The 17,578-nt window shown below is 54.4% G+C and overlaps 1 protein-coding gene across 6 annotated transcripts in view; it reads left to right on the top strand.

Annotated features, from left to right (window-relative positions):
- The window catches only part of SLC27A1 (solute carrier family 27 member 1), a 36,235-nt gene extending 19,136 nt beyond the window's left edge, over nucleotides 1-17,099 (top strand). For 3 of the 6 annotated variants that reach the window (XM_043467273.1, XM_043467274.1, XM_043467275.1), the window contains exons 3-13: nucleotides 3,903-4,297; nucleotides 4,426-4,587; nucleotides 4,682-4,751; nucleotides 5,532-5,623; nucleotides 5,696-5,805; nucleotides 11,985-12,194; nucleotides 13,284-13,443; nucleotides 13,533-13,670; nucleotides 13,744-13,908; nucleotides 14,291-14,437; nucleotides 15,728-17,099. In XM_043467273.1, the coding sequence (XP_043323208.1) occupies nucleotides 3,903-4,297; nucleotides 4,426-4,587; nucleotides 4,682-4,751; nucleotides 5,532-5,623; nucleotides 5,696-5,805; nucleotides 11,985-12,194; nucleotides 13,284-13,443; nucleotides 13,533-13,670; nucleotides 13,744-13,908; nucleotides 14,291-14,437; nucleotides 15,728-15,885 (1,807 nt within the window). In that variant the 3' untranslated portion in view covers nucleotides 15,886-17,099. Of the gene's footprint in view, nucleotides 1-2,186; nucleotides 2,270-3,902; nucleotides 4,298-4,425; nucleotides 4,588-4,681; nucleotides 4,752-5,531; nucleotides 5,624-5,695; nucleotides 5,806-11,984; nucleotides 12,195-13,283; nucleotides 13,444-13,532; nucleotides 13,671-13,743; nucleotides 13,909-14,290; nucleotides 14,438-15,727 lie in introns of all 6 variants that reach the window. The other 3 variants (XM_043467279.1, XM_043467278.1, XM_043467276.1) reach the window with 3 other exon arrangements.
- Nucleotides 17,100-17,578: the final 479 nt, after the last annotated feature.

Below are 17,578 nucleotides of genomic sequence, written 5' to 3' on the forward strand. Positions count from 1 at the left end.
GATGGAAACTGTGCCTTCGTACTGGCTGCCAGGAGGGGACAGGATTCTGGGCTCCATGTTCAGGGATGTGAATACAATCATTCAACCTCTGTTTACAGAGCACCTACTATGTGCCAGGCTCCTGGTCAGATGCAGAGGGTGTTGCTTCCTCTGGGCCCCCTCACCAGGTTGTTGCAAACAGCGGCTTTGAGAGGGGAACGCTCCAATTGGAGATGTTCACTTACAAGGATCCATTCAGCCACCAAGAGTAACAGAGCAGGCACTCAAAGGGACCTGGTGGGCAGGACTCTGCCCAGGACTCCTTGTCCTCACTCTTCACATCTGTCCCCATTGCTGGCCCCTAGACAGAGAGGCCTTGCCCCAAGACCTTATTCATGTGTGGCTGCCCCTGCCTTTGCCAAGGATCTGACCAGGGCCTGACCAGCTGCTCCCTTTGGTTGCGAGGTTCAGACCTGGCCTGGGAGCCCCAGACCCTCTTCCCTTCCTCCAAGTGTCCCATGCGATTATTTGTGGCAGGCTCACTATACTCCAAGAGGATGAACCTTGGTCTGTCTCCTCCACTGCTGTTTCTCTTGGGCCTAGAATGAAAAAGACAGAAGCCCTGTCTACCAGGAGCAGGGAGAGACAACTCAGAGGCAACTGGTGAATGAGTAAACTGCATTTGGCATTTGTGTGTATACATGTGTGTGTGTGTGTGTGTGTGTGTGTGTGTGTGTGATAGTTGCTCAGTCATGTCTGACTTTGCGACCCCATGGACTGTAGCCTGCCAGGCTCCTCTATCCATGGAATTCTCCAGACAAGAATACTGGAGTGGGTTCCCATTGCCTTCTGCAGAGGATCTTCCTTACCCGGGGATTGAACCCAGGTCTCCTGCATAGCAGGCAGTTTATCATCTGAGCCACCAGGGAAGCCCTTTAAAGACCTTAAGTCCATGTTAAAAAACAAAGTAGGAGGGGACATTCCTGGTGGCCCAGTGGTTAAGACGTCACACTTTTACTACAGAGGCTGTGAGTTTGATCCCTGGTGGGGAACTAAGATCCCACATGCTTGAGGCATGGTCAAAGAACAATAATAATAAAAAGCAGGACGGAGTTCCCTGGTGGCCTAGTGATTAGGAGTCCATGCTTCCACTGCCATGGCCCATGTTCAGTTCCTGCTTGGGAAAGTGACATCCCACAAACCATGCAACGCAGCCAGAAAACAACAATGAAGCAGGGACCCGAGAGGGAAGAGGAGGGGGTGATGCAATAACAGATGGGGGTCCAGGAATGGCTACCTGAAAGGGTGGCATTTGAGCCAAGACCTTACAGGGGTGGGGGAGGAGCCACTTGGATGTTGGGAGAAGAGTGGTCCAGGCAGAGGGCAGAGCCTGTGCAAAGGCCCTGAGGTGGAAGCGTGCCAGGTGTGTTCAAGCAACAGCAAGGAGGCTGGAGTGAGTGAGTGAGGGGGAAATCTGTGGGGAGGATGGTGGGGGAGGAGGGCTGGTCTCCATCACCACTGGGTCTCTCTAGGCCTGGCACACAGTAGGTTCTCACCATTTGGGGATGAATGGAATAGTCTGTGCTCCTGTGCTGGCTGCTAGAGAGGGCAGGCACACCAGGTTCTGAGTTCAGGCAAGAACGCAGTTATTCAGTTTCTGTTTACTGAGCACCTACTACATGCTAGGCTCCTTGGCTGGAGCAGATGTAACTTCCGTGGCTGCTCATAACCCTGGAGAAAACGGACTCCCAACAGGGTGGCCTCACACAGGGGTTTTGATGGGGGGGGGGGTGCAGGTAAAGGGGATGAGGGAGGGCTCTTGGGGTGGACAGGAGAACTTTCCCTGAGCCCAGCCAGCACCCAGCCCAGACTGGCCCCCTTTGAGAATGTGATGGGGGAGCAGTGGGCCCAAGCCCTGGAAGGCTCCCTGGGGGAGGTGGTGAAGGGAGTCACCAGAGAAGGAGCGGGCATGTAGGCCTGTGTATGGCCCAGTGTGCTGGCAGGTGACGTGTGTGGAGGTGCTCTAGTTGAGCCAGGTCACAGGGGCCACAGAATCCTGGTCCCTCCCCAGGGGCAGCTAGAGGGGCCTTCCAGGGACTCAGGATGTGCAGCTTGACCCAAACAGGAAGTCTCATAAATCTCTCAGAACCCTGACCTCTCGTTTTTAAAAACTGCAGATGCAAAAAAAAAAAAAAAAAAAACTGCAGATGCAGGTGGCTGTGTGGATCCAGCCTCTCCTCTAACAGACCTTCCCGGCCCACCCAGGACCTTGTCTTCCTCCATTCCCCAGGTCCAGTCCGACCCCAGGGCCTTTGCACCGGCTGTGAGCCTGGCTTTACACTCACACCACTGCTTTTCACTTCTGAGGCCCTGCACAGGCCTTACCTGCCTGGCTCTCTCCAGGGCCACCGCTGCCTCCATTCTGCCCCACGTCACTCTGGCTGAGTCATCTGTCACAGCCTGTCATCATCTAGCACGTTCCTCACGCTCATTCATTTATGTAGAGGGGGTTTCTCTCCTGGGAAAACTATGAGCCTCGAAGGGTTGGATCTTGTCGTCTCTGAGCCAAGAATGCCCAGTGTGCAGTAGGTGCTGGTACCAAGAAAAAAGAAATCCTGAAACAAAACAAACAAAAATAAAGCCAACTAGATCTTCTAATTAAAATATAAATAAAGCCAATTAGATCTTCAAACTGAAAAAAACAAACACAGTAGGCCCTGATACACATCAGCTGCCTTCATGAATTAGGGACAGAGGGAATGAATGAATGAATGAAAATGCTGAGGTCTGTTGTGGATCTGTTGAGTCTGAGGAAGCCACTGCAGGGAATTAAGGAAGCAGCACAGAGGAAGCAGCAGGGACACAAAGGATGGTTCTGATAACCAAATTGACGCTAAAACTGGTGGGACACAATAGCCAGATGAAGCCTCAAGAGGGGGCAGAGTCAAGACCACTTGTATTGGTCAGGGCAGAGGAAGCTGCTGTAACAAACAGGTCTTCACTCATCAGTGGCTTAACTCAGCACAAAGTTACCTCTCAGAGCCAGGGACTCTGGATGGTGGTGCAGGGAGCCAGATAAAGCCAGGAGACCACTTGTTTCTTGAGCTCCTGTACTGGGAAGTTCTGGCTTTCTCGGTTCTGTGATCTAAAAGCCATCACTTTTGCTTTAAACAATACAAACAAGTTCAAGTCTCACTCATCTCATGGCCTGGCATCAGTGATGGTTGCTTATCTCGACAGGGTCATTTGGGAGGCTGGCTCCTTCTCCTGGAGTTCTCCTTTCCCCTGGGACCTCTGATTGCCTTGTATCCTCTGTCGGGGGGTGGGGAGGGGGGCGGGGGGGACAGAGGAACAAGACACCTGCCGTTAGGGCCTCTCACTAGCCTGTCTCCTGGCCCCACCTGGGGCAGAGGCAGCTCCCCTGCTTAGGTGGGGGCACCCGAGCTGGATGACTCAGCCAACTCAGCCTAGTGCCATTCAGAGATTTGGGAGTGGAGCAGCCACCCAGCTCAGGGATGGACCCCAGGGCCCAGGTGAGGCAGGCAGAGCATGAGGAGCCTAGGCTGGAGGCGGTGTGGAAACAGCATGGGGTACTCTGGATCTCCCAGTAAGGAGAAACAGAGGACTGGGCCCTCGCTTCCTGAGGGTCACCGGGCAAGCTGTGATGGGGAGGACAGGGTGACTCTGATTAACACTGCATGGCCAGCTTTGAGAATCCACCTCCTTCCGGGCTGGTTGGTAAATAGCCCTTTGCCCTTCCTCCTCCGAGAGAGCCGGCAACCCAAGCATCCTCTGAACCCTCGTCGCCCTTGGGGAACTGGGGTCTCTTCCTCTGCTCTCTCCGTGTGGGGATGCCGAGGCTCGGCGAGGTATCCGGGGCGGGTGGGGCACGCAGTGACACCGTTTCCTCATCCCCCTTCCAGCGGTCTCTCTGTGCTGATACGCGTGCGCCTGGAGCTGCGGCGGCACCAGCGTGCGCGCCACACCATCCCGCAGATCTTCCAGGCAGTGGCTCAGCGGCAGCCCGAGCGCCTGGCGCTGGTGGACGCGGGCAGCGGTGCGTGCTGGACCTTCGCGCAGCTAGATGCCTACTCCAACGCTGTGGCCAACTTCTTCCTCCGGCTGGGCTTCGCGCCGGGCGACGTGGTGGCCATCTTCATGGAGGGCCGGCCTGAGTTTGTGGGGCTTTGGCTGGGCCTGGCCAAGGCAGGTGTGGAGGCCGCGCTGCTCAACGTGAACCTGCGGCGGGAGCCCCTGGCCTTCTGCCTGGGCACCTCGGGCGCCAAAGCCCTGGTCTTCGGAGGGGAGCTGGCGGCGGGTGAGGCGGGGTGTGGGTAGCATCTTCTCGGTGGGGGTCTGGGGCTGCTCAGGGCAGGGAGATGGTGCTTCCCCGGCCCTGGGAGGGGCACCTGTCCATCTTCAACCATGACATGTTTCCGGCCGCAGCGGTGGCGGAGGTGAGTGGGCAGTTGGGCAAGAGCCTGGTCAAGTTCTGTTCTGGTGACGTGGGGCCTGATGGCGTCTTACCGGACACCCAACTCCTGGACCCGGTGCTGAAGGAGACCTCCACAGCCCCCCTGGCACAGCCCCCTGGCAAGGGCATGGATGGTGAGTCCAGGTGGGATCCCCCTGCCCATGCCCATCCTGTCCCCTCCTCCCACCCAGCCCAGCCTCTGGTCCCCAACACCCGTGTCTCTCTCAGATCGACTGTTCTACATCTACACATCTGGGACCACGGGGCTGCCCAAGGCTGCCATCATCGTGCACAGCAGGTGAGGGGCCCGTGGGTGTTGCCCGACCCCCACCCCCCCACTGGAGAGCCACTCCAGGTCGTCTCTCTAAGGCCTGATCATCCTGCCTCCACCCCCCACCACTGCCCCCGCCCCAGCTCTTTTTGAGGATCTTGTGGGCATCTTGATGTCAACTGGGTAAAACCCACAGCCCGTCTCAGGACCCAGTGCAGTCCTCTGCCCCTCCTCAGCCTCCTCTTGCCCCCATTCCTGCCCCCAACAGCCCTCCTCTCCTCGACGACCATAGGACATCCCAACTCGTGCCAAACCGCCCTGTACTTACCTTGGCCCTTGGATAAAAAGCCTCATTCGTGTTGTGCGCCACCTGCCACTTCTCTGACGTCATTTTCCTCCTCTGCCTCTTTGCTCGCTCTCTCCTCGATTCCTCCAACCTGCCAGGTTGCTTCTGACCTCAGGACCTTGCATATGCTCTGCCCTTCACCTGCGTGCCCTTCCCTAGCTCTCCCCACAGCTCCTTCTCACCAGGTTTCAGTCACATCCCCAGACAGGATACCCGAGCCTCCCTGCCTTTGTCCCCTTCAGCTGCTCTCTGTTGCTCTGTGATATTCCTCCTGGCACCAAGCATCATTTCCTTTCTTTGTTGCATGTTCCTCACCCGCCAGCCTGTAAGGCCCCTGAGAGCTGGGCTGGCTCCGCCTGGGTCCCTGCTGTGTCCCCAGCACGCAGCACGCTCCCCAGCCCCCGACCCCCACGCTTTTCTCGGGGACGTGGGCCCCAGCCCCTGCACTCCCTGCCCCGCAGGTACTACCGCATCGCGGCGTTTGGGCATCACTCCTACAGTATGCAGGCCGCGGATGTGCTCTACGACTGTCTGCCCCTGTACCACTCCGCAGGTACCACGGGGCGGCTCTGGCGGGAGAGGGGGCGGGGGACCGGGGACCCCTCATCGAGTCCACTCTCTGCAGGGAACATCGTGGGCGTGGGTCAGTGTCTCATCTACGGGCTGACGGTGGTCCTGCGCAAGAAGTTTTCGGCTAGCCGCTTCTGGGATGATTGCGTCAAGTACAACTGCACGGTCAGGCCCCGCCCCCGCCCGGTCAGGCCCCGCCCCCGCCCGGTCAGGCCCCGCCCCTCATTCACCCCTCCGCTCCCCCGACCCGTCCGCCATTGCTTCTCTGAATGGCTGCCTTGCAGCGAGGGGGCTCGGAGGGGGCCATCGGTGCTTTATGCTCTCTGTCCGGCCATAGACTAAACCTTCAACATGTAAGCTCCTTGTATCCTCATAGCTGCTTGGGAGCGGGCAAAGGCATCACACCCATTTTGCAGGTAGGGAAACTGAGGCTTCTAATGCAGTTGGGATTGGACGCAGACTGCCTGAGCTGCTTAAGATGCTGCCTTCCCCACGCCCTGTGCTGTAAAGGTTTTCCATGCTGGTAGCTGCAGGCAAATGGGTGCCGTCACCGCCCTGGCCTGGTTAAGGCCACAAGGTCCAGGGCTTCCTGGTGGGGTAAGCATGAGGCAGAGGTGGAGGGCATCCACTGTCCTGCAGAGCAGGTAGGGGTTAAGACAAGTCCTTTCCTCTCCTCTGCCCTCTTCAGTGAGAGGAGACACCTGGAAGGGTTCAGTGCCATGGTGGAGGTGGAAATGCAAGTGCTAGTACTTTCCTCCAGGTGGAAGAAGGAGTGAGAAGGGGGTGTGTCCAGAGACTGACAAATTGGGAGGTACTGACCTCACCTTGAACAGGTGGGGCCCAGAGAGGTTCAGCCAGTTGCCTGAATCACACAGTAGGGCAGGGTGGGGGCTCTGGGTTGGCATCCTGGAGGATCCCTCAGGGTGAGGACTGTGACCTGCTCTGCTTCTGAGGATTTTATGTTCTACTTGGAGTTGGGGGGGTCTTGGGAAAAATTGCTAATCTGAATCTTGAAATAGAAAACAGTCCATTTGACTAACTTAATTATTGAGAGTTGCAAATATAAACGTGGACAGAAACGTTTAGGGGCTTCCCAGGCACCCATCACTCAGCTCCAGAGGAGATCAGATACCCTGTCCTGCCCCCTCTGCCTCCCCACCCATGTCCCTCCTTCCCCTTTGTTGTGAAGCAACTCCAGACAGCAGCCTGTTTCCTGCATAGATACCTCAGTAAAACCTCCAGAAGATGATTGGTTCTTTTCTAATTGAGGTGAAATTTACATAAGATTAGCCACTTTGAAGTGGACACTTTAGTGGTATTTAGTCCATTTATAGTGTTGTACAACTAGCCCCTCTATACAGTTCCAAAAAATTTCCATCACCTCAAAAGGAAATCCTGTCCCCGTTGGCAGTCACTCCCCATTCCCCCTCCCCAGTCCCATGGCAACCACGAATCTTTCTGTCTCTATGGGCTGGCCTGTTCTGGATATTTCTTGTAAATGGGACCTCTCTGTGGGCTTTTGTGTCTGGTGAGGGCTGTTCTTAAAACAGAAGATCTGAAAGCAGGGTCTCAAAGAGATATTTGTCCATCCATATTCATAGCAGATTATTTACAATAGATAAAACATGAAAGCAACCCAAGTGTCCATCCACAAATGAATGGATAAGCAAAATGGGTCCATCCCTACAATGGAATATTATTCAGCCTCGAAAAGGAAGGAGATTCTGACACAGGCTACAACGTGGATGAATGTTGAAGATATGCTAAATGAAATAGGCCCATCAAAAAAAGACAAATTTCACTTACATTAGGTACTCACAGTAGCTAGAATCATAACCAGAAAATAGGGTGGTGGTTGCCAGGGGCTGGGAGGAGGGAAGAATGGGGAATTAGCATTTAATGGGGATACAGTTTCCGATTTACCAGAGTTCTGGGGATGTATGGTGGTGATGGCTGCTCAATAATGTAAATGTGTTTAATACTCCTTTAAAATGGCTACCCAGGTGGCGCAGCGGTAAAGAATTTGCCTGCCAATACAGGAGACACAGACTCGATCCCTGGATTGGGAAGATTCCCTGGAGAAGGAAATGGCAATCCACTCCAGTATTCTTGCCTGGGAAATCCCAAGAACAGAGGAGCCTGGTGGGCTACAGTCCATAGAGTTGTTAAGAGTCGAACATGCCTGAGGGACTGAGCATGCACACACAAAAATGACTAAGATGGAAAAAGAAAATGCTAAGGTGGTGAATTGTATGTGTATTTTACCACGATAAAAGAAAGAGGGAAAAAAAGAAGGAGAAAAAACCCACAACCACATAACTGCAGTATCATTATCACAGCCCAAAAGCGACAGGATTTCTCAATCATCAGGAATCTGAACACTGATCCCCAGTGTTTTACCATGTCAAAAATATGGGTTTTGTTTTTTTTTCTTGTTTCTATATATATTTTTAAAATTTAAAGTAGATAAGACCCACACATGGCAACTAGTTGATGTTTCTTGTAAGATTCCTTGTCTCTCTCTCATTCTTTCTCCTTTGTCTCCCTCCCTCCCCTTATAATCTATTTATTGAAGAAAGGGAGTTTGCCCTGTGGTGTGTTCCCAGTCTGGGGATTGCTGCCTTGACATACTCTTGTCACTCTGGTATTTTCTGTGTCTTGGGAGTAGGGTTAAGCACAGCAGTTTTTTTTTTAATCCATTTTTAAAAATTGAAGTATAGTTAATCGACCATGTTGTGTTAGTCTCAGGTGTACCGCAAAGTGATTCAGTTATATATGTCTCTTTCTTTCAGGTTCTTTTCCATTATAGGTTATTACAGGGTATTGAGTATAGTTCCCTGTGCTACACAGTATATGTCCTGTTGTTTATTTCATATATATTCATATATATATATTTCATATATAGTATGTGTATCTGCTAATCCCAAAGTCCTAATTTATCCCTTCCCTGTCCTGTTGTTTATTTCATATATATTCATATATATATGTTTATTTCATATATATTCATATATATATATTTCATATATAGTATGTGTATCTGCTAATCCCAAAGTCCTAATTTATCCCTTCCCTATCCTGTTGTTTATTTCATATATATTCATATATATATATTTCATATATAGTATGTGTATCTGCTAATCCCAAAGTCCTAATTTATCCCTTCCCACCCCCGATCCCCCTTCATAACTATTATTCTTCTATGTCTGTGAGTCTGTTTCTGTTTTGTAAATAAGTTCATTTGTATCGGTTTTTTAGATACCGCATGTAAGTGATATATGATATTTGTCTTTCTCTGCCTGACTTACTTCATTTTATATGATACTGTCTAGGTCCATCCATGGTGCTGCACATGGTATCATTTCACTCTTTTTTTTATGGCTGAGTAGTATGTTTATTCCATTGTGTATACGTCCCACATCCTCTTTATCCATTCATCTGTCAGTGGACGGACGTTTAGGTTGCTTCCATGTGAACATTGAGATGCATGTATCTTTTCAGATTAGAGTTTTGTCTGGATATATGCCTGGAAGTGGGATTGCTGGGTCATGTGGTAGCTCCGTGTTTAGTTTCTAAGGACCGTCTGTGCTGTTCTCCACAGTGGAAGCACGGCGTTTCTCAAGGACAGCACTGCAGACGCTTGGCGCTGCCTCGTTCTCTGGGGCGGGGGCCATTCTGTGCACAGTAGGATATTTACCGGCATTTCTGGCCTAAAATCACTGGGTGCCACCAGGACCCCACCTCCCAACTGTGATAATTAAAAATGTGTCCAGACATTGTCAGGTGTCTTCACCATGGTTGAAAACCACTGCTTTAGATATTTGATTGATTCAAGGTCTGCTTTTTGGTCTGGGGTTCCCTGTGGGTGGTGTCATGGCCTCCTACTGGGAGGCCCGCAGTGTCTGATGGTCCCTCTCTTTGTCCTTGACATGCGTATGTTGCATCGGGCTTTGTTCACTGTCTCCAGGCCCCTGAAAGGCTTCTGTTCTGTTTCCTTGAAGAGTTATTTCTGTGACCAAGAGAAAGCATTGAGGGGCTCTATAAGGAGTACAGAGGGTGGAATCCTCAAGTGAAGGTCACTCAGTCGTGTCCAACTCTTTGTGACCCCATGGACTGTAGCCTGCCAGGCTCCTCTGTCCATGGAATTCTCCAGGCAAGAATACTGGAGTGGGTAGTCATTCCCTTCTCCAGGGATCTTTCCTATTGAGGGATCAAACCCAGGTCTCCCGCATTGCAGGCAGATTCTTTACCATCTGAGCCACTAGGGATGCCAGGAAGACTTAAGAAATGCTGCTGGGTTCAGAAATCCCATCTCATGGCTGTTGGGTGGGGGAAACTGCATGGTTGTTTTTCTTTTTTTTGCAGTAGTGGGTGCTGGCCCAGAACAACTGCCCAGCTGTCCTCATCAGAGGCAGCAGGCTGTAATCTGCTTTCTTGGCTGTATGAAGCAGGTGGGCAGGCAATAGACAAGTCAACCCATCATCTATCCATGGGTACACAGTTCCTGTGTCTCCCAGTCCCCTTGGGTGTGTACCTTTGGAGTTGTAGCAGGGGTCCCAGGTTGACAATTCACTCCTAGCTTCTGCCCAGATGCTGCCCCACAGGTTGGCGGTCACAGCATGGGGCGCCTGGTGTCTCCCTCTCTGAGCTGACCTGAGGTGTTTTCCCCTTAGCCCTGGATCTGTCCAAAGGTCCAGGCCAGAGTAAAGATCAGCCGTTTGACTCTCAGTATGTAGAGCTGGCCTCAGAGCCGCAGGGATGTCATTGTCACCTTCAGCTGCCTCCGTTGTGGTTGTGTTATCCCTTCCCCAGCCTAATTTCTGAAGAGGATAGTTGAAAGCTGCCGGGGACTACTTGTAATGGTCTGGAGGGCAGCTCTGTTTTTAGGCAGGACTTTGTCAGCTGACAGGTAAAACCAAAACCCTAGCCCCAGCCCTAACCTAAACTCTAGCTTTCTTGAGGAAAGGGTATATCAACTTATGGAACTGAGGAGGCCAAATAGTGGACAGCTTCAGGCACACCTTGATCAAGGCGGTGGCGGTGGGCGGTGCGGGGGTGGCTTCCTCCCCACCCTTGCTTCCCCAGGAGGGTTCCCAGCAGCTCCAGTTGAGGAAAGAGCCTGTGGGCCCACCAGTCCATTAAAAGTCTCAGGGGTGATTCTCATTGGCTGAGTTGTGATCACATGCTTATCCTTGAACCAATCGGTGTCTGAGGATGGACTGGACTCTGATTGGCCAGGCTGTATGACTTGCTCTGCCCTGGAAATGGGGTGGGCTGGGCCACCAAGAAGGAGCCTGAGGGCAGAGGGAGAGAAACCATCACGGGTCTGTGATCTTGCCTTCCCCAGGCTTGCCTCCTGGTGATCTTCGCCCAACTGTATCTCCTCTCTGGGTCTTAGTGCTTTCATCTTCAATAGGGCGTTTTGGGAAGATTAAACAGATGAGCTCTGTGTTCGACAGGCTTGTATTCATCAGAGCCCCACCAAGTCCTGCTCAGCCATGGTGGCATTTGAACTGAGACCTGCCTCTCAGTGCTTCAGAGGGAAGAGTGTTCTAGGCAAAGGGCACAGTATGTTCAAAGGCCCTGAGGAAGAGACCCACGTGACAGGGCCAAGTGAGCACAGGAGTTGGCGGGAGACAACGCAGGGAGGAAGGCAAGGTAGTGAGGAAGGCAGGGCCAGATGGAGTTGATCACAGGTCAAATTTTACAATGCATTTTGGTGTGAGTACTTTGAAGCTATAATGATTGCCATGGTGGTTCATTCTGAACATGTAACTGTTTCATTGAGACTCTGGAGCCAGGATGCTGGATTCAAATCAGATTTTACCACATTCTCAGCCTTGGTGGGCACTTACTGTCTGTGAGCATCTGTAAAGTGGGGAGGGTAATCAATCATTCAGAAGCCCACCCGGAGATGGGGACTCAAGGGCAACTGGGGTATCTGGGAGATGACCCCCACCAGAGGGGGCCACCGGAAAGGGAGGGAAGGAGCCGGCGGAGAGGGGTGGTGAGTAGATGGCTCCCTGGGCCGCTGGGGCTAGGTCTGTGCTGTGACTTCAGGGAAGCCACAAAGAACATGACCTGACAGTTGTCCCCCCACCCCAGTCAGGGCTGTGGGCGGGCATCCTGAGCTCAAACAGGGCTCTGAGCGAGTGCATAGGTATAAATGGTCTGGACTGTCCTCTTGCTGTCATAATCTTTAAGGCCATTTTGCTCCCAGCGCCCAGATGGGAGGAAGGAGGTTGTTGGGTCTGGGGGGCCTCCAGCCTGCGGCAGCCTCCGCCCCCAGGGGGCTCCTCTCTGCCCCAGCGCAGGCGCCCACTGCTCAGTGCCCACCCCACCCGCAGGTGGTCCAGTACATCGGGGAGATCTGCCGCTACCTCCTGAAGCAGCCAGTGCGCGAGGCGGAAGGACGGCATCGTGTGCGCCTGGCAGTGGGCAACGGGCTGCGGCCGTCCATCTGGGAGGAGTTCACGGAGCGCTTCGGGGTCCGCCAGATCGGCGAGTTCTACGGGGCCACCGAGTGCAACTGCAGCATCGCCAACATGGACGGGAAGGTGGGCGCGGGTGGGGCGGCCCGCGAGGTCTAGGGGTTCGGGGAGCACTGCTCCCTCTGCCCCGCCGGCCCGGGTTCCCATAGAACAGCCTGGTTTGTGGGGGGCAGCTTGGCCAGGGTGCTGGGCAGCCTTCCTGCCAGCTTGCTCAGTCACCTGACTGTCGCCCCTGAGTTCCTATTCACAGCGTGGCTCGGTGCCTCAGCCTTTCAGAGCCCCAATTTGTAGCAATGGCGGTGGCAAGGGAGAGCAGGGCTCTGGGGGATCCAGGGCCAGGAATGGGGTGCTGATCTTCTACTAGGCAAATCACTCAGACTTCTTGGGTCTCAGTTTCCTCATCAGTAAATGGGAATAACAACTTAGGTTTGTTCTAATCATGGAACATCGTGAACTCAGCATAGCACCCTTTCCCCCTGCAGTAAGCTCTCTGAAAACATGCAGACGTTTGTGATTAGCAAGTATTATCTCCAGTCTATCCTTGCAGGACCCTTCTTCTCCCTTATCAAGCCTTTCCCACCCAATGTCAGGGACAGAAAAGGAGAAGAATAATAAAGCAAGCTCCCCGGAGGCAGGCATTCTTTTCTGTCTCTTGCTGCTGGGTCCCCAGCGCTGGACGACAAGGCCTGGTCCCCACATGCACATGGGTTGAATGTGCAGCCCCAGAGTACACTCTTGCCAAACCAGCAGAGGTTGCTGCTGTAACAAACACGCCCAACCGCGTGCAGTGTGCAGACCCACTAGATGGGCATTTCTGCTCATAGAACTGAGCCAGGCAGCATGCCATGCAATGGGCAGAAGCTCTGCCAGTGTCCCTTCATGGCTTCAGAGTCACTCTGGGCACCCACCTCCTGCCAGCCTGGAGGGTTTTAAGGACCAAGAGGTGGTGGCCGACTGGCAGGTCTCCTCATGTGACTGCAAGGGAGGCTGGGAACGGGGAGAGAGGGGGCATGATTCCTGGTGGGAGCCTGCACTTCATAACCCCCTCATTCAGATCATCAAAGGTCACAGAGTTAGTGCTAATTCTAGGCCCTGAGGCAGGAGAGGCAAGGTGTCGGGGGTGGGGTCGGGGGAGGCCACACCGTGTCATTGCAGGGCTCCTCGCTGACTGGGTTGGCCCCATCCCAGGTCGGTTCCTGTGGCTTCAACAGCCGCATCCTGCCCCACGTGTACCCCATCAGGCTGGTGAAGGTCAACGAGGACACCATGGAACTACTGCGGGATGCCCAGGGCCTCTGCATCCCCTGCCAGACCGGTGAGCAGGGTCCCGTCCAGTGCCCCCGGGGAGCTGGGGGCCCCACCTCCTGCCTGTCCGGCACAGCCTGAGTGCGGCCTCCTCCCCAGGGGAGCCCGGCCTTCTCGTGGGTCAGATCAACCAGCAGGACCCGCTGCGTCGCTTCGATGGCTACATCAGTGAGAGCGCCACAAGCAAGAAGATCGCCCACAGCGTCTTCCGCAAGGGCGACAGCGCCTACCTCTCAGGTGTGCAGATCCCAGGGGCCGGCTGCGGGGATGGCGGGCCACGGTCTCACCTCCCCGTCTCCCCCTCTGCCAGGTGACGTGCTGGTGATGGATGAGCTGGGCTACATGTACTTCCGGGACCGCAGCGGGGACACCTTCCGCTGGCGTGGGGAGAATGTCTCCACCACTGAGGTGGAAGGCGTGCTAAGTCGCCTGCTGGGCCAGACAGATGTGGCTGTGTATGGAGTGGCTGTGCCAGGCAAGCTGGGGCTCTGGGGGTGGTCCCGGGGTCCTGGGGGCAGCCCCAGAGGAGCCCAGCTAGGAGGAACTTGGAGGTACAGGTGCCCTGGTAGGCAAGACCTAAAGCAGTGCACAGCCTGGACAACTGCACTCAACAGGGTGGTGGCCCGGATCTGGAATTATTCCTCATGCCGATGCTGAGCTTCAGTTTCCTCATCTAGGCAATGGGCTCATGAAATCAGCTGTGGCTCAAGGTTGCTCAATAAAGGGTCCACTGCTTCAGCGAGCATTATCCCAGGTGCATAGGGCTGGAGATCAGAGGCCAGGGGCCACCACTGGAGAATGGATCTGGTCTCATGGTGGGGCAAGGGGTGATGTCTCAGCCAAATCTCTGTCTCTAGGAGTAGAGGGCAAAGCAGGCATGGCAGCCATCGCAGACCCCCACGGCCAGCTGAGCCCCAATGCACTGTATGAGGAACTGCAGAAGGTCTTGGCACCCTATGCCCGGCCCATCTTCCTGCGCCTCCTGCCCCAGGTGGACACTACAGGTGCGGCCCCCGCCTCTCCGTCCGTCCATCTGTCAGCTTCTCAGCCGTTTCCTTACCCGTTCTGGTTCAGCCCCTGTGCCTGGTCTAACCTGATGGTCCACGGCCAGCCGGCACTGTGAGCTAAGCCCTTCTCTTGTTGTATTTACACACTTATTTCTTTCCATTCCTCATTCCTACTCCCACTGGCCATCTTGCAATGTTGGGTGCATTTCTTCACTTCCGGCATTTTTCTGAGGACTAGGAAATTTGAGCGAATCATCTCACACCTTTGAGGTTTCCTATTCTGTAAATCGTATCTTTGACCGATCTTAGTATTGTCTCATTCTTTCTTTGTGATTTACAGGAGTTCCTCCTAATAGTCTAGATGTTAATTCCTTAGCAATTGCAGACATTTTAAATCTCCTCTATTTTGGAATCTGTTAACTTTGTCCATGGTGCCCTTTATTGAAAAGAAGCTTTAATTTTGGTACAAATGTAAACCCCATCGTCATCATCTCCGCCCCTGTTTTTTTAATCTTGAGGTTTGTACTTTTCAAGTTGCTTTCCTCTTTTTTAATGGCCAAGCAGCATAACTTGCGGGATCTTAAGATCAAATCCATATCCCCGGCAGTGAAAGTGCAAGAGTCCCAAAACCAGGGAAGTCCCTGAAGTTTCATTAAAAAGAAAACAAAAAACCTTCCTAATTCTTGAGCACACAGGGATTCTCCCTTGATTTTCTACAAACCCAGATCTTTCACAAAACCCCTCTTTGTCTACTGCAGGGAGTGCAAACTTTTTCTTTAAGGCCCAGATAGTAAATATTTTCAGTTTCGTGGGCCACAGCCTCTGCAGCAGTAATTCACCTCCTCAGCTGTAGGGCAGAAACGGCAATAAGCAGCGTGTATGTGTCCGGGGGCAGCTTCCTCAGATGGGGGCTTGAATTTGGCCCGTGGGTGGATCATGGGCCTATAAGTTGCTGACCCCTGACCTCCTGTGTGACCCACCCAGCCTTTTCACCTTCTTGGTCTTGTGTGGGGTGGACATGTGACAGGCAGGGAGTATACCTGGAGTATTGGGTCATGCGGGGGGTGGTCAGGGTGGCCTCCTGGCAGAGGAAGCATGAAACTGAGATGCAAAGGCCAAGGGGGAATCAGGCGGGCAAAATGGGGAAGAATGCTCCTGGCAGAGGGGACAGCCTATTCAGAGGCCTGGAAGTGCCGGAGAAAATAGCTGGGGTGGGGTGAGGTTCCTGGCAGCCCCCTGCCAAGTCCCTCCCCCATCCCCACCCCACTTCCGGCCCCGCCCCTACAGGCACCTTCAAGATCCAGAAGACCCGGCTGCAGCACGAAGGCTTCGACCCACGCCAGACCTCGGACCGGCTCTTCTTCCTGGACCTGAAGCAGGGCCACTACCTGCCTCTGGACCAGGGTGTCTACACCCGCATCTGCTCAGGCGCCTTCGCCCTCTGACACTCCTCTATTGGCCTGAGACTCCGCGCCAGGCCCAGCGAGCAAGGCGGGCTGCAGCCAGACAGCCCTGCCCCGTCCTGGGGCAGAGAAGCCGGATTGCAGGAGGAGCCCTTGTTTCCCGCCGCCTTCCTCCTCCTCTCCACCAGCTGGCCGCCCCCGCCCTTCTTCCACTCCCGTGTCTGTATGTCTGTCTGTCTCTGCTCCCTGCTTCTGGGCCTCCCCGCTGTCCCTGACTGCCCCCTTCCTCCATCTCTCCTCCCCTGCCCACTTCCTGCCAAAAGTAGAACAGACATTTCTGGGAGCTGCGGTCTGTGTGGGCCCCACAGCTGTCCTGGGGGCCTCTGCGGGTCCTGCCCACTGGGTGGGAAACCCAGAGTGGGGCCGCTCCACCTCCCTCTCAGCTGTGCCTTATTAACAAACCCCACCCAGCCCAGCCCTCCCTAGGCCGCTGGATTCCAGGACTTTGTAGCCCTGTGGGAGCTCCAGGCAGCCCCTCCACCTTCCTTGCTGAATGAGGAGCTAGGCATGGTCTGCCTGGACAACCTGGGTTCAAGGGGGCCTCGGCCCGGGGCCCTCCAGGTCAGCAGGGTGTCTCTGCCCAGTTGGGCCAGTTGCCTTTTGCACTTCCTGTCCCTGCTGGCTCTCCCTCCTCTTGCCTGCCTTTCCTGATGCCCCAGAAACTTCTGGAACTGATTGTGACCACTTGGATGTTGCTCCTGCCGGAGGGGACCTGAAGATGACCCTGAGTGGCTGCTTGGCCCACTGCTCAGATGCTTACCCTGGAGGAGGCCTCTTGGGGACCCCACCTGCCGTGGCTGCTGGCAGGACTCAGGGGAATGGCAGCAGTGGATTTGGGGGAGCCTCCAGGTCAGGGGTGGCCTCAGATGCCCTCAGGGGTTCCTGCCTATTGAATGTTCCCCTGACCTTGCTAGTGACAACTTGGACCCTTGGTTGGTGACATCCCAAGACCACCCCGCCAGGACAGCCCGGACATTCCCATCAGCTTCGTCGGTGGCTCATCCCAGACACCCATCGGTGGGGGTGGCCACCCAGACTGCCCCCCGTCCCTCCCTCTGGTAGCACCGTCCGGCAGCTAGAACAGCAAGGCCAGTAGCAAATGACCCCGTGCTGTTTCGCATGGGCCTTTTCAAGCACTGAGGTTTTATTTCCTCATTGAGTTTAAGAAATAAACCTGCAGAGCATCTGGTGCCTGATAGGAGCTCAGTCACTCACCTTTTGTCCCCACGTGGCCCAGAACCCTGTGAGTTTCAGAGAGCAGGCCCCTCCCAGGGGCCACATGGTTGGTCACCAGACACGGGCAAGACACACTGGGCCTTCACTGACAGCTCCTGTTGCCTCTCCTCTCCCCCCTGCAAGGTCCAGGGTCTGGAGACTTGGTGGAGGGGCCAAGGGTTAGTGTTCTTACCACCTCCCTACAGCCCTGGGTTCTGGCAGGTGCAAAGGATGGCCCAGGACAGACCATATGTCTCGGCAGGTCTGGCTGCCCCTCTCTGGGGGGCCAGCATGTGTGGCTGTAGCTCTGAGTGAGAGCCTCCAAGCCTGCGAGGGTAATTGTCTGAGCTGGGATTTGAACCCAGGACATTGAGCTCCAGAGTTCATCTTCTCAGCTTCCTCCTCCAGAATTACAATGTCTGTCTTATCTTGTCTCCAAAGGAGAAGGAAGAAAATCTTA

The sequence above is a fragment of the Cervus canadensis genome, chromosome 4 (genome assembly GCF_019320065.1).
Source record: "Cervus canadensis isolate Bull #8, Minnesota chromosome 4, ASM1932006v1, whole genome shotgun sequence".
Classification (NCBI taxonomy): domain Eukaryota; kingdom Metazoa; phylum Chordata; class Mammalia; order Artiodactyla; family Cervidae; genus Cervus; species Cervus canadensis.